This window comes from Mustelus asterias, chromosome 8 (genome assembly GCF_964213995.1).
Source record: "Mustelus asterias chromosome 8, sMusAst1.hap1.1, whole genome shotgun sequence".
Lineage (NCBI taxonomy): Eukaryota > Metazoa > Chordata > Chondrichthyes > Carcharhiniformes > Triakidae > Mustelus > Mustelus asterias.
In genome coordinates, this window is record NC_135808.1 from 124590780 (window position 1) to 124613453 (window position 22674).

Sequence of the window (22674 nt, forward strand, 5' to 3'; positions counted from 1 at the left end):
CAGCATGTCTTTCAGACTGTGGGAGCAAACCGGACCACCCGGAGGAAACGCATGCAGACACGGGGAGAACACAGACAGTGACCCAAGCCAGGAATCGAACACAGGTCCCTGACGCTGTGAGGCAGCAGTGCTAATCACTGTGCCGCCCATGTAGGTACACCTGCATTGTTAGTGATGCTTAATTTGAAACAAGTATCACATGAGCAAGATGATAATAGCTTTCACTGTTCGTGAAAAGAGACAAGAATGGTAATTTTGAATGCAATTTCTTTTACACTCAATTCTGCATTAACCTTTTAATTTTCATGTGTTATTTTGTAGTGAGTCACTTATGTAGGAAAAACAAGGTAGACATTTCGCACAGTAAAATCCCATGAACAAAAAAAATGTCCATTAATCTATCTTTAGTGTGATTAAAAGCAAAATGTTGGCAAGGAAAGCCCCCTCTCTCATTCCAAGAAGCTTTGTGAGGAAATAGTTTTTTTTTAAAAAGCCATTATACACGCAGCACAGACGGATTTGGTTATCATGCAATATTTTGTCTTTTCATTATTGTGAACTAGTGGCAAAAAGATAAACACCAGAAGATACTTAAAGAGATTGAGATGATCAAAGTTGCAGCAAGGATTTACATTAAACGTTTGCAATGTAATCATTAAAGTTCTCGTGCCTTCAATGCTCAGAAGGTTTAAAAAATGTAAAACGAACAGCCAGAGGGATTCAGGTACTCTGCGAAGTTGGCAATGTAGCTTCCAAAAACCATGTGTTACAAGTATATGAGTTAGTACTTACACAGCCCTGGGTTCAGAGAAAACATCCGCATGAATGTGCATCATCAAATCCCCACCAGGTGCATATTCCATTACAAAACATACATGATCTTTGGTCTGAAAACAGGCAAAGAGATTGACCAAAAATGGATGCCTGACACTGTTCACAGTCTCAAAAATTCTCTTCTCGCACATAAGGCTGCAGAAAGAAACAACAAAACAAATAATTAAATTCTGCAATCCAGCAACAAAAGCAGTTCTGAAAGCATTCATCAAAAATACAAAATAGCCATTTATTATTGAAGCTGACAAATGTTCGAGATGCTACGATTAGTTCTGTATACATTTTTAAAAATCTAAAGTGGTAGTTTGTAACAATGCTTCACTTTAAGTTAAACATTGTTTTCTAAATGCGGGTACTGGCTCAAACTTGAGGCTATGATCTGAGTGTAAATATAGGCAAGAAACATAGTCAAACGCCTGCCATAACTAAGGCACATCTATGCAAGACCAATAACGGTGTTAAAAATGAAACTTGAAAACGGTGAAAATCTGAAGTGCTAAGAGGAGGATGGACATGGTGCAGTTTTGTAGTGCTTTACCTATTGGTTATCAGCCGAGAAGGCATTTTATTAGTGACTTCCTTGCGTGACTACCTATGGTGCATTGATTACAACCGAATTCAAAATATGGCTCTAAAGTTAAAAAGTAATAAACTTGGATCAGATCAGCCAAACACAATGTGAAAGAGAAGGCTCTCCTCAGATTTAGTGTTTGCTGTGTCACTCAATGCCGGCGGCAGATCAAAAATAACTGAAAATGGTTTATTAACGGTTCTCAGAATTCCTACAGTGCAGGAGGCAGCCATTTGGCCCATCAAGTCTGCACCAACTCTCTGTAGCTTACCAAGGCCCTCTCCCCCACCCTATCCCCACACATTTCCCATGGCTAATCCATCTAACTTACACATCTTTCACTGTGGGAGGAAACTGGAGCACCCTGAGGAAACACACCCAGACACGGGGAGAACATGCAGACTTCACACAGTCACCTAAGGCTGGAATTGAACCCAGGTTCTTGTCGCTGAGGGGCAGCCGTGCTAACCACTGTGCCACCGTGCTTCCAAAGGTGCGCTGAGGGAAAATGTTTGAAATTACCTTTTTAAAAAAAAAAATCAGGTTTCCATCTTTGCTCGAGGGTACAGGTTTCTTTCATAAAAGAAATTTATCAGGCACAAGTTTCCTATGAACTTACCTGTCCACCTCATCACGAGCCACAATATCTCCTTTCTTCAAGGCCTTGATAGCAAACATTTCACCAGTGACTTTGTACTCGGAAAGAAGAACCTGTGTTACATAGGGATTAAGCGTCAAATATTTATTTCACTGACTCTCAACAGATGCAAACGAAAGCAAAAGGCTTTCCATTTCTCATGTCAGGATTACCTTTCCAAAGTGACCCCTGCCAAGCACAGCAACACACCGGAAGTCCAGAAGACTGAACTGGAATCTTGGCTGTATTCTGAAGAATTAAAACATGAAACGTTTTGTTACGAGTCTCAACTCCTCGTTGCTTCCTTCGGGATTGAAGTTGATCACAATCATATTTAAATATTTCTCTGAATCCATGATACAAATAAGAATATAAATACTATACCGTTTATCTTCCGACTGTGGGAATGTTCGAAAGTCTAATTCTGGATGGGGTAGCTCAGGCACAGAAATTATATTGTTCTCTACCTTTGAAACAATATTATTTCTATCATTCAGAAAATCAAAAGTTGAGAGCGCTTCCTATAAAAGAAGAATCAAACAGAATCAGTGCTATTCCTACTCCAAGGCAAAAACATACTGTCAAATACAGCAAAGTCCTGGCATTCCCGACTTCTTCTTTCACTTCATTGGTCAGAACATTGAATACAGGAGTTGGGACGTCTTGTTGAAGTTGTACAAGACATTGATAAGGCCACACTTGGAATACTGTGTATAGTTCTGGTCACCCTATTATAGAAAGGATATTATTAAACTAGAAAGACTGCAGAAAATATTTACTAGGATGCTATCGGGACTTGATGGTTTGAGTTATAAGGAAAGGCTGGACAGACTGGGACTTTTTTTCTCTGGAGTGTAGAAGGCTGGGGGGTGATCTTAAGAGGTCTATAAAATAATGAGGGACATAGATCAGCTAGATAGTCAATATCTTTTCCCAAAGATAGGAGAGTCTAAAACTAGAAGGCATAGGTTTAAGGTGAGAGGGGAGAGATACAAAAGGGTCCAGAGGGGCAATTCTTTCATACAGAGGGTGGTAAGTGTCTGGAACAAGCTGCCAGAGGCGGGTACAATGTTGTCTTTTAAAAAGCACTTAGACAGTTACATGGACAAGATGGGTATATAGAGGGATATGGGCCAAATGCGGGCAATTGGAACTAGCTTAGGGGTATAAAAAAGGGCAACATGGACAAGTTGGGCCAAGGGGCATGTTTCTATGCTGTAAACCTCTGTGACTTATCCCCGCAAAGGTCTTTGGACACCAGTTCACCCATCGCAGGCCCAAATGTTCACCTATCCACGGTTTCAAAAAATAAATAAAAGCCATTCTTAAAATGCCAAAGAGAAAAAAGCACCTAAACAAAGCTCAAAAAAACAAGGAGTCCATGAGGTATTTTTCCTACAGTAGAATGTTTGCACTGTGTGTGCATCATCTGTCATTGCTTGTATGTGGGTATATCTTGTTGCTGTGATTTAATTCCTGATCACAGTCCACTTAAACTCTCAAGTAAAGCATTCCAACTGTGACAAATTTTTACCTTTTTCTTGTTTTATTAAATCATTTCTCCAGTAATTTTCTCTTGAAATTTATTAAGAACATAGTTTTTATTGCCTGTGGTCCTTCATGTAACATTTTAGAAGGGCTGGAACCTAATTGTCTCTCACAATAAAGTGTGTTCATCATTCATGATTTCATCGTTTGCAAGGTTTTGAAGGAATGTAATCCCTGCGAATGGCAGGACTTTACTGTAACAGGTTTTCCAAAAGGTATGAATAGCAAGGGCATCACAAAAAAAGTCCAACTTAATACATTGAATATTTAGACATCTGTCGTCCAAATTACAATTTGAGAGTTATAAACTCTCACTCTCCTCAAGAAACCTTTACAGTTGTCATTTAAGGTAGGGTTCGCAACATTGATGAAGGGTCAGGGCAGAGTTCTTCTGGGAAAAGAGGGCAATAGGTGACTGAATAGACTGAAGCCTATGAGGTTTTGACAGAGCACAGAGGAAAAACAATCCCCTTTGGCAAGTAGATCAATAACCAGAGTTCACATTGACAAAATATTCAGAGGAGAAATAAGAGTTCCCCCCCCCGCCCCCACCACCCAGTTGTCAGGATCTGGAATGCTTTAACTTTACGTTTTAAAAAGGAGTTGGGTAGGTTCTTGAGGATATGAAGCTGAGAGTTAAGTAAAAAGAAGGGATGTAGGATTTAGCACAACAGCACTTTTGAAAATCAGCACTGTCATGATGGCCTACTTCTGTAGTTTTCTAGGATGTGGTTCTATTTTCAGGTCAGTCGTTGACATTGGCCACCGCCTGTTGTGATTAAGTTCCACTTTGCATCCGAGCAACACATTGTTCACTCATTTTCCCGCCCTGATTTCATTGCTATGAATGTTATTGAACAACTTGTGGCTGGAATCCAAACACTCAATCTATTATGACCGCCTGACTTAATGTGAGTGTGTTTTTATTTAAAACAGTTGGATGGTCAATATGAGCTGCATCTCTGCGCAAAGTCCAGTTCTGCAAATTCACATTGATTTAAAATATACACATACTGGTGGACCCAAAGCCCTACTAAGATTAAATCAGGAGCTTGACGCAGTCTGGATGCAGGCTTTCTACACAGAGCCTCCATAACAAGACAATAGAAACTTGTGTTTCAAGAACAATGGTCACTGTTGACTATGACCCACTATTTCCATTCATGACAGGCGGAAAAACTGTGTGTCTTTGTAGTATTATTTTGCATCACTCAACAGGAAGAAATCCTTGCAATGTAGGAGGCCTAACGGCATAAACAGTAAAACAAAGAAGCACCACAGACAAGTTGGATCAGCTTTTGATATCTTTACATTCGCACAGCTGGAAAACAACACAAGGGAAACCTCCATCATGACATTAAGCCTTCCCTTTTAAACAGTATTTCAAGCTCATACCTGTATATTGTCTGGAATCCTTACTTCTGTTGTGGTCCCTCCATTTTCTCCAAGAGACGAAGCACGTGGAGGAGCAGGTGGTGGTTCCGGTTCAAATTCTAGTTTTGTTACTGACAGGTCTCTGTAAAGCATTGACAATCATCAATCTAAATGTCAAAACCTTCAGTTCATTTCATGTACCAGACTTTAAATTAATTAAAATACAGCAGAGGTGCAATAGATCAAGTAGACTCTTCTGATATAGTACTTATTCTACAATATTAACTTTGACAGTGATTCAACTTTCTGAAATGGGTTGTCACATACATTATCAGAGCCACTGACTAGGCCACAAGATGGATAAGAGAACCCTCAAATGCAAATTTAAAAAAAAATCCCTTCTTTCCTCCTCAAAGTCAAAGCAGAAGCTCAAAAACTTTAAAGCTCCCGTCTCTCAGCTCCTCACATTTCCAGAGTCAAAATGAGGCACCCTGATTGTGGATTTTCCCAAATCAGGGAAGTCTACTGAAAAGAGGCAGTAGTAGAAACAACTTACATTCACATTCATGGTATTTCTTATGACAGTAAAACATCCTGAGGCATTCATGAGATGCAAGAAAATAAAGACTTCCCTTGAGTGTAGAATATTGAGAGATGATCTAAGATTCAAAAGGAGCTAATGGGGTAAATGGTCAGCCAGATTAGTTGGACAGACAAACTGTTTCCTTGTGGGCAGGGGAGGGAAGTCCAGATCAAGGGGAACATAATGTTAAAATTAGAGCTAAACTGTTGAGGGTGAAATCAGAAAGCATTTCTTCACACGAATGGAAATCAAATTCTTCGCTTAGAAAAAGCTGTTGTGGCTTGGGATGAATCAACTGTGTTAAAAATTGAGACACTGAAAGGCTTCCTCCTATATAAATGGAATCACTTGAAACTTTACAGCACCAGTTGAAACGAGTTCACAGGTCCCACTCTTGAACATGTACAACGTCAAAGTGAGCTGGTATATTTACAATGCAAGCTTAGTCATTGCGAAACAATTTTTGTTTGTGCTTTTTCTTTCGCAAATCCATGCCAGTTATTTTATATCATCTTGTTCATCTTTTAGTATTCACAGTTTAAAAATAAGGGATACCCCATTTAAGTTAAATATATTTGAGAGTCACAAGTAGGCTTACATTAACACTGCAATGAAGTTACTGTGAAAATCCCCCTAAGCCGGAGATAAGAAACTTTTTCTTTTGGTAGGTTGAATGTCTGTAGAATTCTCTTCCCCCGAAAGGCGGTGGAGGCAGGGTCACTGAATATTTTTTTTTAGACAGAGGTAGATAGATTCTTGACTAATTTGGGGATCAAAGGGTCTTGGAGGTAGTCAGGAAAGTGGTGTTAAGGTCATAATCAGATCAGCCATGATCCTATCAAATAGCAAAGCAGGCTCAAGCAGCTGAATGGCCTACTTCTGCTTCTAATTTAAGTTTTCAATAGTTATGACGACTAAGAATTCACCCACAATTGCTATCAGACTAATTGGCCTTTATATACTCCCTTTCATATACTTAGGATGTCCCAAATAATTTCAGAGCTAATGACATATTTTTCAAGTATAGCCACTAAATTAATGATAAATATAGCAACCAATTTGTACAGCATACATACAGCAATGAGAAAAAAACGACCTGACCATCTATTTTAATGATGCTGTCCAAGAAACCCAGAAACTCCTCATTTCCTCTTCAATTATTGCAATGAGAATCTGACATACACGAGAACACAGATAGTACTCAAAGTGAAGTAGGATTCGAACCCTCTAACTCAGGGGCAAGCACGTTCCCACCAACACCACCTTGGGGTTCATCACTTTTAACAGGACCAGTCACATAAATGCTCTGGTTACAAGAACAGGTCAGATCATTGGAATCCTGCAGCAAATAACTCCCGGCTTCCCAAAGCCTGCCCACCAGCTACAAGGCACAAGTCAGGAATGTGATGGAATGGCCTTCACTTGCCTGGATAAGTGCTGCTCAACAACACTCAAACCTCAACACCATCCAGAACAATCATAGAATCTCTACAGTACAGGAGGAGGCCATTCGGCCCATTGAGTCTGTACCGACCACAATCCCACCCAGGCTTATTCCTGTAAGCCCGCACATTTACCCTGCTAATCCCCCTGACACCAGGGTCGATTTAGCATGGTCAATCAATCTAACCCGCACATCTTTGGACTGTGGGAGGAAACCGGAGCACCCGGAGGAAACCCACGTAGACACAGGGAGAACATGCAAACTCCACACAGACAAACAGTGACCCGAAGCCAGAATCAAACCCGGGTCCCTGGAGCTGTGAGGCAGCAGAGCTAACCACTGTGCCACTTGTTTGATTGGCACCCTATCCACAAACATTCATTCACTTCATCACTGATGCACAGTGGCAGCAGCGTGTACAATATATCAGATGCACTGCAGCAGCTCATCAAACCCCCTCGGACATCCTTCCAAACCTGCGAATTCTACCACCTAGAAGGACAAGGGCAGCAGATGCATGGAAAGTACCACCACCTGCAAGGTCCCCCTCCAAGTTACATGCCATCCTGACTACATCACCATTCCCTCACCGTCCCTGGATCAAAATCATTGAACTCTTTTCCTGAATCACTGTGGGTGTGCTCACATCACAGCGGTTCAAGGTGACAGCTCACCACCATTTTCCAAGGGTAATTAGGGACAGACAACAAATGCTGGCCCAGTCAACAAAACCCACATCCCATGAAAGAATAAATTTTAAAAAAACTCAGCCAACACTTGCTTGAGGTGAAATTCCTCCCACCCCACAAAACAAAGCACACTTTGAAGACGATATGCTTAGTATATAGCCCCACAGGATGCAAAGGATTGAAAAACTCCTAGAGACTCACATGGTACACAACCCATTTTTTCTTCAACTCGACGGGATAAAAATGGTCCTGACTGCAGCACTTGTCAGATACAGCTTTTATGGCAACTTTAGGACAGACTGAAGTTTGTCTACCAAACTAACGTGGATGGCTTATGACCAAAACTTAATCAAAGCACAAAGGAGAATAATTTCCGTACATTCCCAATGTTTTCAACAGAACTGCTCTGGGTTACACCCTGTTGACACCACAGGAGTTGCTCAATACTAACAGGAGTGACTTAAAAGTCAAAAAAATAATAATTTTTCCGAATCTCAAAAAAGATAAATCAAGTGTGATTTTTTTTTTTATAAAAGAAAATATAAAATTGGGAACTTTGATCAAAAAAACTTGCATCATAACTGAATGGCTTCCAAAAACATTCTTTGAAAATGGATACGTACCCAGTTGAATCTGTTCTTTCTGAGTGAGAAATTGCTGGTACGGCAGCAGGGATGGAAGCTGGAGGACTGAAGGTGCCAGAATTATTTACTGTAGGAACAGCTCTCCTCATCAATCGCCCCCATGTGGCAATGTTAATATTCATTTGAGGGGCTCGAAGGAACGTTTTGCCTACAGTGATGAGAAAATAGAGCAAATGTTGCAAAAGATTTTACACGCCTTATCCTAACAGGCACGCATTTTGTGCTCTGAAGAGTCATACAGCCTCGGAATGTTAACCTGTTTCTCTCTCTCTGCACAGATGCGGTCAGACCTGCTGAGGTTTTTCGGTATTTGCAACATTTCGTTTCGACCGTCACACACTTTCACCGATGGGGAGGAAATCAAAATACTTTCTACTTTGATTCAAATTTTTACCTTGCTGCTTTGGGAAAATCTTCTTCTGTCTTTGAAGTTTTGGCCGCCTTTCAATGACTGGATTGTAAAAAGTGACCTGGAAAATACGATCCAACATGGTCACCCATGGAACAAATACAAGAACCAAAACAAAAAAGTTATAATTTTTGATGATCCATACCTCTGCAAAGAGTGTACCCTGCGGCTCTAGATACAAGCACATTCCATGCCGTTGATTATCTAGGAAATCTTCCAATCGCAGAAATTTCACAGCACAGAGGGAACGCCAGTCACGCCAATAAACTGACATCTCCAGTTCACGTGACTAAAAAATGTTTTAAATCAAATCTGGTTACTTGAAAAACTAGAACTGCTCTCATAATTCAGCAACATTTGAAAGATTGTCAAGCTTCATTCATCTGGAGTTACTTGTGATGGTTTAAAATTGTATTGCTCTGAAAAATGCTCCATATTTTCAAGTGTGCTACAACTTGGTCTCACTCCCAACATTTCTTTGTGAAGGTAACCACAAATGCAGCCTGCTAGTCGCCCAGTGACAGGTTTGTCCAGCACAGCATGGTAGGATTTGAGTTTGAGTCAGAGATTATTCCTGTGGAAAGCGAAGATGTGAAGTATCGTCCCAAGGGGACGAAAGAAAATCTAATGAGGAGACTGATGCAGATTACCCCTGCATCCAAACTAACAAAAGATTACAAAGCAATATGAATAGGCCTCCATCACATGTCAATGTTGAGTTGGTTAAAGGCAGCTATGTGGCTGTGAAACCAATCTTGACCCTTAACTGATGCGCGAACATCTCTGTGTACGTGCTATTATGTGTCAAAGTTCCTGCTGTCCTTCCTCTTTGTGCTTGGGACGTGTCGTTGTTGCAGATTTATGTCATTTAAAAATTGAGGTCTGTTTTTAGGAAGAGATATTCACCTTGCACAGCAAATTTACATGGGTTATTTTAACAAGCTCAAAAGCAAGGCTGGTGCAACATCTGCTGGGTGGTTGGGTGGGGACTCCTGAGTATAGAGTTCAACCTTACATTTATCTTTTTTGCATGGTCCAACTAAAAGCTGGCTACAATGTAAAATACTATGACTAATTTAGTTTTGCAGCCAGACTTTGGTTTAAATTCCATATTGCGCTATTCATTCATGTAGAAGTCAAAGCAGCATTAAAACTGCAGTGATTACATTAGAGCTCAGAGCTTTGCCCTCATTAATAAATGTCCTACTTCAAGAAAGAATGGTATGCAGTTTCTCTCGCTTACCCGGTCTAGCTCTAATGTAAACTTCTGATCCCATGACTGATTGCAAACTGGTTTCCAACTAGTCTGCCCAACAACTGTATTGTCCAGCTTCAGCACAGCACCAATCTCATCTGTACAGAAATAATAAATACTCGGTTAGACATGCAAGAGGATTTGTTCTCTTGCGAGGTCTCTCCAACTGCACAACCTTTAACAAATTGGAAGTAAAAATGAGCAGGATTCCTTATTTTACAAGCTTGGGTAGGGGAGAAACATTTGCCTATATATGTGCATGCTCACATTACTTCCCAGGACCACTGTTTGAAATGAACAATGAGTTTAAGGAGTGTATTCCACACTCTGCCTTTAGGATGTCCCACCCAACATTATACCACAATAACCCTAAAGTAAATACAAGTTAGCCATTCATACTTCCTTTGCTCCTACAAACCAGAGGTTTTAAACCAAGCTTGGCATCACCCAACCGCTACTTTAATTGTAGCTGATCTTTTGTTCTACTCATTTCAACCACGTTGGTGGCCTGCATTATGGGATCTTGATCTTTGACCTAGATTTCTCAATACACACTGCTCTCTCTTACACATGCTACGCTGTGTTGAGTTACTTACTCTAGGAACAAATTTAAACCAAAACAAAACTGTTACTATGAACCATTTTAAGTTAGCTGCATTAGACTTTGCACTTCAAAACAGCCACTGGACCACTGAAGAATTTCAGCTTTTATGCCCGTTATGCTACTAAAACAAGTTAAGAAAGGGTTGTAAACACGTGTGCCATCATGTCACCTTTTGGACATGGTGGTGAAAAGTGGCGGGGGTGGGCGCGATAAAACCTGGGTCTCTCACAGGGCCAGGGTTCAATCCCGGCTTAGGGCGAGTGTCTGTGTGGAGTTTGCATGTTCTCCCCGTGTCTGCATGGGTTTCCTCCAGGTGCTCCAGTTTCCTTCCACAGTCCAAAGATGTGGGAGGTTGATTGGCTGTGATAAATTGCCCCTTAGTGTCAGGGGGATTAGGGAGGCAAATATTTGGGATTACTGGAATAGGATCTGGGTGGGATTGTTGTCAGTGCAGGCTCGATGGGCCAAACGGCCTCCTTCTGCATTGTAGATTCCATGATGCTAAAATCAAAATTCTAAGTTATATTCAGGTTAGACAAAACAGAGCAAGAAAGTGCTCAAATACATAAGCCAATATGTTACGTCCCACCAAATCCTGGTTTCTCCAAGTACGAAGCAACTTTTTTGTAGTGTGAAATTCACAAAAATGGTAAAGTCGTCTAATGCTCAGAGGAGATGGTGATGCTCAGACTAACTAACCATACATAAGCAGTATTACAACTACACACGTTCAGTTTTTAAAAAATGTTTACTCAACTGGACAAGTCTTCTGTTTTGACAGGATACCGGCTATTCCCACTTCTGCCTTTGCTAGTTCTGCTTATAAAGGAGGATCTGGTTTCATTTGGACTCCAGCCAGGTAAAGGAACAAATGTATTTTTTGATCGACCAGGAACTGTCTCTAGCAGGTCTTGACATCCCATAAGCCTAACCTCTAAGCTCCCTGTTAAACAGAAAATCAAAAGGTTTATTTTCACACACAAAGAACACAAATTAATATTTATATTTCAGCTAGCTGAATTCGTAATGCAAGATGCTTTGATCATTCAACATCATCCAAATCACACGTTCATCAAGCAGTTTTCAAGTAATACCCCAAGGTGCTTCACAGAGGAAACAGAATTGAGAAACGAGCAGGTAAAAAAATGTGATGGTCAGTTTTGGGACTAATTCGGAAGGCAACATACATTTATGGAACATCTTCAATGTAGTAAAACATCTACAGGAGCAGGAACTTGGAGCTAAGATACTCGGAGCTGGGGAAGAGAGAATGAAACAGAAATCGACAGGGATGATACACAACAGCACAACACTGCTTGAAAGTTGGAGCAAAAGATGAATATAGATTTGAACATACAAGGTCCTGGAGAAATTCAAGGGAGGATGAAATACATTGTACACCTTAAGGACTTCAGGAAACCTTTGATAATGCACCTCACAATATAATAAAGCTTGTGGAATTATGGAAAATTGTTAAGAAAATTGTCGAGAAAAGGTACAAGAATCACAGAATCCTACAGTGCAGAAGGAGGCCATTCGGCCCATCGAGTCTGCACCAACCACAATCCCATCCAGGCCCTTATCCCCACAACCCCATGCAATTACCCTAGCTAGTCCCTCTGATACTAAGGGGCAATTTAGCATTGCCCATCCACCTAACCCGCACATCTTTGGATGGGTTTGGACAAGGCTAGAACTAAGTTATATACATCAGGAAGGTATCTTCTAGGAACTAGAAGGACACTGGAACATGTGGGAAGTGCAGCTTTGTTGCACATCTCCAGAGAACTGGATCAGTTAATAGCCAAGGAAGAGATCATGATGCGCAAGAGGGGGTGGAAAAATCATCAGTATAAACCTTTGAGGGTTCTCTGTTTAATGATTTTGATTGCCTTAAGGGCCCAAAGAAAAATAAATCCCATATTTTTCCTCTTCCTAAATTTGCTTTAGTTTTTGTATCTTCTCCAGTGGATCACATGGTTGTTGGCATTAGAACATATTGTAAATTAAGGTGTGTGGACAAGGCTTGGTGGATCAGCTGCTCCTGACCTTGTCCTTCTTTCATATATACAACATTAAGTATTCGGCTGTCAGCATTTGCAATAGGGAACCAGTGCAGGCCAGCAGGGGGGATGGGTGAGAGGTCAAAATACAAGGAGCAGACAAATTGGGAATTTACTAGGGTGGCAAGGGGAGGCCAGGAAAAGCATTTGAGGAGTGGACCGTCAAGCTGATGGAAAATATGGCTGAAGGTTTCAACAACAATAGGGTACGGTAGGGCCACAGGATGATAATATTCTGGGAGTTGGAAGTAGCTTTGGTGTGGCTAAGATGTGCAGTTTGAAGCTCAGATTAATTTCAGAAACAACACTGATTATCACTGGGTTTAATCGAAGTAATGAGCTGGAAAATAAAATCAGCATCTGATATATAGGGGCGGCACGGTAGCACAGTGGTTAGCACTGCTGCTTCACAGCTCCAGGGTCCCAGGTTCGATTCCCGGCTCGGGTCACTGTCTGTGTGGAGTTTGCACATTCTCCTCGTGTCTGCGTGGGTTTCCTCCGGGTGCTCCGGTTTCCTCCCACAGTCCAAAGATGTGCGGGTTAGGTTGATTGGCCAGGTTAAAAATTGCCCCTTAGAGTCCTGCGATGCGTAGGTTAGAGGGATTAGTGGGTAAATATGTGGGGGTAGGGCCTGGGTGGGATTGTGGTCGGTGCAGACTCGATGGGCCGAATGGCCTCCTTCTGCACTGTAGGGTTTCTATGATATAAAGATTCTGCTGGGAACTGGCTTTGATTTTGCTAGCATAAAGCTGAGAGTGTTCTGGCTCAAGGAGACCGAATAGCAGATACAGCCAGATGCATGGCAAGACATAAGAATCAAGTGTTGCACCAAAGAGATTGCACCGAGAATCACTTTCATAAATATAGAAGCTGACTTGATATTTGTTGATCATATTACTCAAGTGCCATGTGACAAAGAAGAACAGGAAATCATCTAAAAATGGAGACAGAGTGTTTGCATGAAAATTAAAAAACATTTGGACCATGAGTTGGCCACTCGGGTGACCATGGAAGAGATGGGATGGTGATGAAGGGCCAGAGCAGTGGTCTGTATCAAAGGTATCAGAAAGGTCGCGATATCACAGGGCCCCATCACTCCTAGTCACAGAATGGTGTGATTTTGACCTGGGTAATCTTGGCCTGTAGGACAGAATAAAAACCAAAGCCATTTAAAGAGCAAGTTGTAGAGATTGGCAGCAAAGTATCTGAGAACTTGAGAATATTAAATGGTATAAGTTGGTAAAGGGGGCTGAAGGTCTGAGATGTGTCTATTTTAATGCCAGGAGTGTAGTGAATAAAGTGGATGAGCTTAGAGCGTGGATTGTTGCTTCGAATTGTGATGTGGTGGCCATTACGGAGACTTGGATGTCTCAGGGACAGGACTGGGTGCTTCAGGTGCCGGGTTTTAGATGTTTCAGGAAGGACAGGGAGGGAGGCAAGAGAGGGGGGGGGGAGTGGCACTGTTGATCAGGGATAGTGTCACGGCTGTAGAGAAGGTGGACGCCGCGGAGGGATTGACTACGGAGTCTCTGTGGGTGGAGGTTAGGAACAGGAAGGGGTCGGTAACTTTGCTGGGTGTTTTCTATAGGCCGCCCAATAGTAACAGAGATGTTGAGGAGCAGATGGGGAAACAGATCCTGGGAGAGATGTAGGAATAACAGAGTTGTCGTGATGGGAGATTTTAATTTCCCAAACATAGATTGGAATATCCCTAGGGCTAGGGGTTTGGATGGAGAGGAGTTTGTTAGGTGTGTCCAGGAGAGTTTCCTGACACAGTATGTGGATACGCCTACTAGAGGAGAGGCTGTACTTGATCTGGTGCTGGCTAATGAACCTGGACAGGTGGAGGATCTCTTGGTGGGTGAGCATCTTGGGGATAGCGATCATAATTCTATCTCCTTCACGATAGCATTGGAAAGAGATAGGATCAGGCAGGCTAGGAAAGTGTTTCTCTGGAGTAAAGGGAAATACAGTGTCATCAGGGAGGAAATTAGACGGGTAAATTGGAAGGAGGCATTCTTGGGGAAAAGTACCGAAGGAAAGTGGAGGATTTTCAAGGAATGTTTGTCTGGAGCTCTGCATGACAACGTTCCGATGAGACAGGGGGGTGTTGGTAGGGTACAGGAACCGTGGTGCACGAAGGTTGTGATGAACCTGGTGAATAAGAAAAGAGAGGCGTACAGAAGGTTCAGAGAGCTAGGAGGTGTTAAGGATTTAGAGGAGTATACGGGATGTAGGAAGGAGCTTAAGAAGGAAATTAGGAGAGCGAGAAGGGGTCATGAGAAGACCTTGGCGGGTAAGATTAAGGAGAATCCCAAGGCTTTCTAGAAATATGTCAAGAGTAAAAGGATGAGATGTGAAGGCATAGGACCCTTAAAAGGTGAAGGGGGAAAAGTTTGTGCGGAACCGTTAGAAATGGCGGAGGTGCTTAATGAATACTTTACCTCGGTATTCACGGTGGAAAGGGATCTGGGTGGTTGTACTGCTGGTTTGCGGTGGACAGAAAGGATCGAGCATGTGGACATAAAGAAAGAGGATGTGTTGGAACTATTGAATGGCATCAAGGTTGGTAAGTCGCCGGGACCGGATGGGATGTACCCCAGGTTACTGTGGGAGGCGAGGGAGGAGATTGCGGAGCCTTTGGCAATGATCTTTGCATCGTCGATGGAGACGGGAGAGGTTCCGGAGGATTGGAGGATTGCAGATGTGGTCCCTATATTCAAGAAAGGGAACAGGGACAGCCCGGGAAATTACCGACCGGTGAGTCTAACCTCAGTGGTTGGTAAGTTGATGGAGAGGATCCTGAGAGACAGGATTTATGATCATCTAGAGAAGTTTAGTATGATCAAAAGTAGTCAGCACGGCTTTGTCAAGGGCAGGTCGTGCCTTACGAGCCTGGTTGAGTTCTTTGAAAATGTGACCAAACACATTGACGAAGGAAGAGCGGTGGATGTGGTCTATATGGACTTCAGCAAGGCGTTCGATAAGGTCCCCCATGCAAGACTTCTTGAGAAAGTGAGAGGGCATGGGATCCAAGGGGCTGTTGCCTTGTGGATCCAGAACTGGCTTTCCTGCAGAAGGCAGAGAGTGGCTGTGGAGGGGTCTTTCTCTGCAGGGAGGTCAGTGACCAGTGGAGTGCCCCAGGGATCTGTTCTGGGACCCTTGCTGTTTGTCATTTTCATAAATGACCTGGATGAGGAAGTGGAGGGATGGGTTGGTAAGTTTGCTGACGACACCAAGGTAGGTGGTGTTGTGGATAGTTTGGAGGGATGTCAGAAGTTGCAGCGAGACATAGATAGAATGCAAGACTGGGCGGAGAAGTGGCAGATGGACTTCAACCCGGATAAGTGTGTAGTGATCCATTTTGGCAGATCCAATGGGATGAAGCAGCAGTATAATATGAAGGGTACCATTCTTAGCAGTGTAGAGGATCAGAAGGACCTTGGGGTCCGGGTCCATAGGACTCTTAAATCGGCCTCGCAGGTGGAGGATGCGGTCAAGAAGGCGTACGGCGTACTGGCCTTCATTAATCGAGGGATTGAGTTTAGGAGTCGGGAGATAATGCTGCAGCTTTATAGGACCCTGGTTAGACCCCACTTGGAGTACTGCGCGCAGTTCTGGTCACCTCATTACAGGAAAGATGTTGAAGCCATTGAAAGGGTGCAGAGGAGATTTACAAGGATGTTGCCTGGATTGGGGGGCATGCCTTATGAGGATAGGTTGAGGGAGCTTGGTCTCTTCTCCCTGGAGAGACGAAGGATGAGAGGTGACCTGATAGAGGTTTACAAGATGTTGAGAGGTCTGGATAGGGTAGACTCTCAGAGGCTATTTCCAAGGGCTGAAATGGTTGCTACGAGAGGACACAGGTTTAAGGTGCTGGGGGGTAGGTACAGAGGAGATGTCAGGGGTAAGTTTTTCATTCAGAGGGTGGTGGGTGAGTGGAATCGGCTGACGTCGGTGGTGGTGGAGGCAAACTCGTTGGGGTCTTTTGAGAGACTTCTGGATGAGTACATGGGATTTAATGGGATTGAGGGCTATAGATAGGCCTAGAGGTAGGGATATGATCAGCGCAACTTGTGGGCCGAAGGGCCTGTTTGTGCTGTGACTTTCTATGTTCTATGGTGACACGCAAGGCAATGGAGAAAGCACAGAGCATGATTCTATGACGACAACTTCGAAGATAGGGAACAACACCCAAGGAAGATGTTCACAACACTAGTTAGAACTTTGCTGAGTGTATGGGGCTCTGCAAGTAGGTGGTGGGTCCATAAATTAAAGGGCAGGCTAGAAATGCATCAATTCTATAACCAATTTAATAACATACTTGAACCATTTGTTCCTGTAAGCTGACAGCTTGGAGAGAGAGATGACAACCATGCATTTCCATCTTGTTTGAATACCTCTCAAAGGTCTACCATCCTATTGGTCAATATGGCTTTGTGATTCTGATCATGCAAATTAAAAGCATAACGCAAGTGTAAACAAAACACTGGCATGTATTTGTGGCATATACACTTGGAGCCATTGTGTTGAACTTGGATGCATTATGATCAAAATAAAAGGGGCGATTCTTCTTTTGGATATATGGCACTGTTATCTCTCCACCCACAGCCCTTCCATCCCCCAGCCCAACAAACCCTTAGCTCATCACTCATTTTCCCTCAACTGCTGTTCCAAGAGGATAAGATCACAGGATACCACCAATGCTGTATTCAGATGTAAGAAGTCTCACAACACCAGGTTAAAGTCCAACAGGTTTATTTGGCAGCAAACACCATAATTCAGATGTCTCATACTAGACTCATGGTGCTGGAGATCGCCAGCATTCCACAGATCCTTAAACCTTTTCAGATGGAATGACCCTTCTGAAAAGTGAACCACATAACGGTGATCTCTCAGCTAAGGAATTGAGGTTCCCCATATATCTGAACCTGTGGTTATACCTAGCACTACTTCCCTGAAAAACAACCATACTCTTACAATAACTGACAGCGGTAAGAGATTTGAAATCCTCACCTGTTAATGCAGCAGGTTTGGACAATGTGCTGTACTGGTTCTGGGGGTAAAGCACACTGTGACGCGGACTGAGGGCTGGTGATGAAACCATTGACAATTCGTCTTTGATAATACTGCTCTTTGGGTGGTTTTTTGGAAGCTCAGTCAATCTTTGCTCCAATGAGTATTTTAAAAGATCCAACTTCTGACTTGATTCATTAAACCTTGCTTGTGCCTTATTGAGAAAAAGAAGAAAAATACTTAACCAAATGTACTGAAGATTTGCAATAGTAAACACACAATATATAGTAAGAAGTCTCACAACACCAGGTTAAAGTCCAACAGGTTTATTTGGAATCATGAGCTTTCGGAGCGCTGCTCTTTCCTCAGGTGAGTGCAGAGTTGGGTACACAAACATGGCATATGTAGACCGACAGACTTTAACCTGATGTTGTGAGACTTCTGACTGTTCCCACCCCAGTCCAACGCTGGCATCTCCACATCATGCAATATATAGATTACTTTTCAAATTACCTCCGAAAGTGCTTTCTTGTCAGGAACCTTTCCAGATCCAAGAAGTCGCATGACATTTTTTGCTCCTTCTGCCACTGCATATTCTATCCTGAAGTGATGCCTAAGCTCTTCAACCCTAAGTTCCAGGGGGCTTATCACAGGCTTTGTTGCTTAAATAAAAACAATTTTAATAGATGCAGATCGTTACTCTACAACAATAAATGACAAGGAACAGTCAGCCGTCAAGTCACACATGGCAAAAATACATACACATGCGCACACATACAACTCAAGAAAGACAAGTTAAATTCTGAACTGAAAACTTTCATTGAAAAAGCTGGCAACATTGTGCAAAGGGTATTTTTGTACTTAGGCTCTCTAAACAACATTGAGCTATTTATTCCATGACAAATGAATGCTTTAAAAAAAAAAAGGGGCTTGTGTTATTGAGAATAAGATTAAACTTATAAATGAATCCTCTGTGGGAAATCCATGTCGGGGTATCTGGACCCTCATCCAGATGATCATATGAATGATTATCTGAACAGTGAGCTAACTGATGGAAGGAAGCAGTCAAGCCACAGCCACACCCAAGGGCAAGTGGATGCAAATCCACTTCTTGAGCCCAGGGATGCCAAGGCCAAATGCAGTATTGCTACTCCCCCTCAGGCTGAGATTACCAAACTCAAGCCTGACCAGAGACTTTCTATATACATCCAGTTCTGTACCACAATTTACTTATCATAATATCCAGCAACTTAAAAACTGTATTTCACAAGCTGATCAGGAGAAAGTTCCTTTTTCTTTTGACACTTTACCGATGTTTGTTTATCCCAATCAGTAGGCTGCCGTTCACAGCAATGTTGCTGAGACATAATATTTGGAATGGAGAATCCTATGCTGACTAACAGTTTATCAGCATAGTCACTGGGTATGTCTTAATACATTTTAAATGCTGTTCCCATCATCACCCTACAGTCACTACAGCACAGGAGGGCACTCAGCCCCCAAGTCCTTATCAGCTCTACGTAGAACATTCCAGTCAGTCTCATTTCTCACTTTATCCCATTGCACTGCAAAACGATTTCCTCAAGTCCCAATCTAATTTCCTTTTGAAATCATTGATCCAACTTCATGCAATTTCAATATTAGACAGGTAAAGCAAGAAGATGACCCAGTTTTTCATTCTAATCAGTTTACTGTAAAAGACCACTAATATACTCCAAAACGATAAATAATTAATACTCAAGTGCATCTCTCATTTCCTAATTTTTTTTTAGCAACAATTTGCAATTCTACAAAGGCAAAGACAGTTGCACGTAGAAGAAAACGGAATGGAGTCTGGGCTATGCCAAGTCACGGGCAACAACGTGAAAGCAGACTATACGATTCCAGCAATTTGGTGCACACACAACCCTGGAGGAGTGAGGGAAAAAATAACAAAGGCACTTATTTGGATGCTTAGAAATTGGACACTTTCTGGGTCATTTTTTGTAAAAGTTCATTGACTTGAAATGCATAGAAAAATAGATTATAGTCACATATAAATGCAGTTACAGTTGGAGGTGTATGTGTGCGTGGTGAGGCTGTTTGCATAGTATTACAAACTTCATTAAAGGACTTCAGCAAGCAGTTGCAAACTCTGATAGATGGCCTGCTCAAAGCTGGATGGCAGAAGGTCTCGAGCGTTTGCGTATGGTTTGTTTCAGGTTAATGACCAATGCAGTGAGGCTCATACAAAAGCCAAGAGTGTTCAGATGTGTTGCCTGGATAATTAAATACAAAGCAAGAAATACTAATCAGTCCCTGTACAAGGCCTTGGTTAGGCCTCATCTAGAGCTTTTTGTGCAGTTTTAGCCCCCTCACATGGTGGGGAATATAGTAGCCATAGAAAAGATTCAGAGATTCCAGTTTAAAGGCACTCTAACAATAACAGGGGCAAAACTCAAATTTAAAGGGGCCTTGAGTGTAACCTTTCATTATTTAACAACTTCAATCAATCTGGTTAAGATATTCAAACTAGGGAGATTAGGGGAAACCGGGGCAACACTCGAGCACAAAATTAGTTTAGATGTTCGGAAATACTTCTTTACAGAGAGACAGCAACCTCCGGAACAAATTAATGGTTGTGCAGCGGGTGCAATCTGACTGCAAGTATGCACAAAGAAAGCTGGAGGAGTTCCTGAATGTGGCCAACGTAACTTGGAAGATTTGCAAGGTATTGGGGATGTCTCCCCCATCACTGCGGTCAGCTGCAACTTGGTTGCACACTTTTGGGATTGCAGAGGAATTTCCAAGAGTGTTTTCTTCCCCCAAAATTGATTCAAAACCGTCTGTACTTTCTAGCATTGTTGATGGGGTTGAGAAGCAATACTGGGAGAGGAATGAGGTAGGGTGATGGTGTGTAGAAGTCACATTATGACAGTATCCGACAGACTCATGGACCAGCTGATCTTGTATCCTTTGTTTCAGATGTTAAAAGGTTTCTCAGGAATTTGAGCCAGATACATAATGCTGCACATGTGTGCTTTCACAAGGAACAGGCAATGACACAGCAACAGACAATACCTACCTAAGCATCCATAATTAAACTGTCAAAATCCTGGTAACAATTTTGTTTTTGGAAGACATACGAATAGATTATTACAATTAATAAATTATACCAATCTATATTAGAGGGAACAACAAAAAACTGTTACATCAGAGGTTTAGATACATCAGTGCACAACTGGGGCTAATCCTTGCATCATAATAGCACATCAATATTACTATATTTTAATAACTTCTAAATCTTATTGTAACAATGGTACAGAATAGATTTTTCATATTCAAATCATAGGCCTTACCCATTCCATCTGAATTTTCAAAGGCTGTTTCACTAGTCTGTGTAGATTTAAGAATTTGCATCCTGATAACTTCTATTTTTGTCTTACTATCCTGAAGCATTTGTTGAGCTGCAGCTAATAGTTTTCGATCCTGAAAAACAATAAAAAGATGCTTAATCCAACATTCAAAACCTTTACAGGTAACTTTTTAATACAGCACTTTCAAAGTGTGACTGACTTAGAATAAATGAACTGATACCTGGTGACATGCTGTTCCAAATCAGTTTGGCTTCGATATAGTACATTTAGATTTCTTTCTGCATGTACAGAATCGCTAAAGAGACTCCACAAATGTAAAAAGCAGAATGGAACTAATGTCTAGATATTGAAGGACTGAGATGTGTGTTTTTTTTTTAAAAAACCAATACCTCTGTCACACCCATCTTGTCTCCTTTGCCTACATCACACTGATTGTTCTTCAAAATAATAGGTAGAGAAAAAAATTGAAGACGACAAATGTAGGTCCTTTACAGTCAGAAATAGGGGAAATTATATGGGGAACGATTCTGTCTTCGCAAAGGAGGACACATACCACAAATGTTGGGGAACACACGGTTTAACGAGGAGGAACTGAAGGAAATCAGTATTAGTAGCGAAATGGTGTTGGGGAAATTGATGGAATTGAAGGCCAACAAATCCCCAGGGCCTGATAATCTACATCCTAGAGTACGTTAAAAAGTGGCCCTAGAAATATTGGATGCATTGGTAGTCACCTTCCAAGTGTCTATAGACTCCAGAACAATTCCTACAGATTGGAGGGTAGCTAACGTAATCCCACTATTTAAAAAGGGAGATAGAGAGAAAACAGGGAATTATAGACCAGTCGGCCTGACGTCGATAGTGGGGGAAAATTCTAAAGCCCATTATCAAGGATTTTATAGCAGAGTACTTGGAAAACAGTGGTAAAATTGGTCGGAATCAGTATGGATTTACAAAAAGGGAAATCATGCTTGACAAATCTACTGGAATTATTCGAGGATGTAACTCGTAGAATCTGAGGGTGTAGCCTGTGGATGTGGTTTATTTGGACTTTCAGAAGGCTTCGACAAAGGCCCTTAAGACATTAGCGTGTAAAAGTAAAGCACATGGGATTGGGGCAAGTTACTGAGATGGATAGAAAACTGGTTGGTAGACAGGAAACAGTAGGAATAAACAGGTGTGTTCTGAATGGCAGGCAGTGACTAGTGGGTACCGCAGTGATCAATGCTGGGACCACAATTATTCACAATAGATATTATATTGAGGCAACTAAATGTAATATCTCCAAATTTGCAGATGACGCAAGGTTGGGTGTGAGGGTGAGGAAAATGCAGAGATGCTTCAATGTGATTTGGACAAGCTGACTGAGTGGGCAAATGCATGGCAGGTGCAGCATAATGTGGATAAAAACAGGAAGATAGATTATCTGAATAGCTAAACATTGAAAGAGGGAATATGCAATGAGACCTGGGTGTCCTTGTACACGAGTTGCTAAAGGTAAGCATGCAAGTAGGCAGTAAAGAAGGTAAATGGTATGCTGGCCTTCAGAGTGAGGTGTTAAAGTACAGGAGCAGGGATGTCTTGCTCCAATTACACAGGGTCTTGGTGAGGCCACACCTGTGCAGTTTTGGTCTCCTTACCTGAAGG

The 22674-nt window shown here is 42.0% G+C and overlaps 1 protein-coding gene across 1 annotated transcript in view; it reads right to left on the reverse strand.

The window, feature by feature from the left end:
- The window catches only part of LOC144497517 (serine/threonine-protein kinase N2-like), a 118828-nt gene that overhangs the window by 13273 nt on the left and 82881 nt on the right, over positions 1-22674 (reverse strand). Inside the window, exons 4-16 of the mRNA XM_078218903.1 lie at positions 21010-21139; positions 18185-18333; positions 17672-17885; positions 11350-11535; positions 9977-10086; positions 8879-9022; positions 8719-8794; positions 8304-8472; positions 4986-5106; positions 2427-2563; positions 2216-2291; positions 2025-2116; positions 793-969 (exon numbers count right to left, since the gene is read on the reverse strand). Of these exons, the coding sequence (XP_078075029.1) occupies positions 793-969; positions 2025-2116; positions 2216-2291; positions 2427-2563; positions 4986-5106; positions 8304-8472; positions 8719-8794; positions 8879-9022; positions 9977-10086; positions 11350-11535; positions 17672-17885; positions 18185-18333; positions 21010-21139 (1781 nt within the window). The remainder of the gene's footprint in view (positions 1-792; positions 970-2024; positions 2117-2215; positions 2292-2426; positions 2564-4985; positions 5107-8303; positions 8473-8718; positions 8795-8878; positions 9023-9976; positions 10087-11349; positions 11536-17671; positions 17886-18184; positions 18334-21009; positions 21140-22674) is intronic.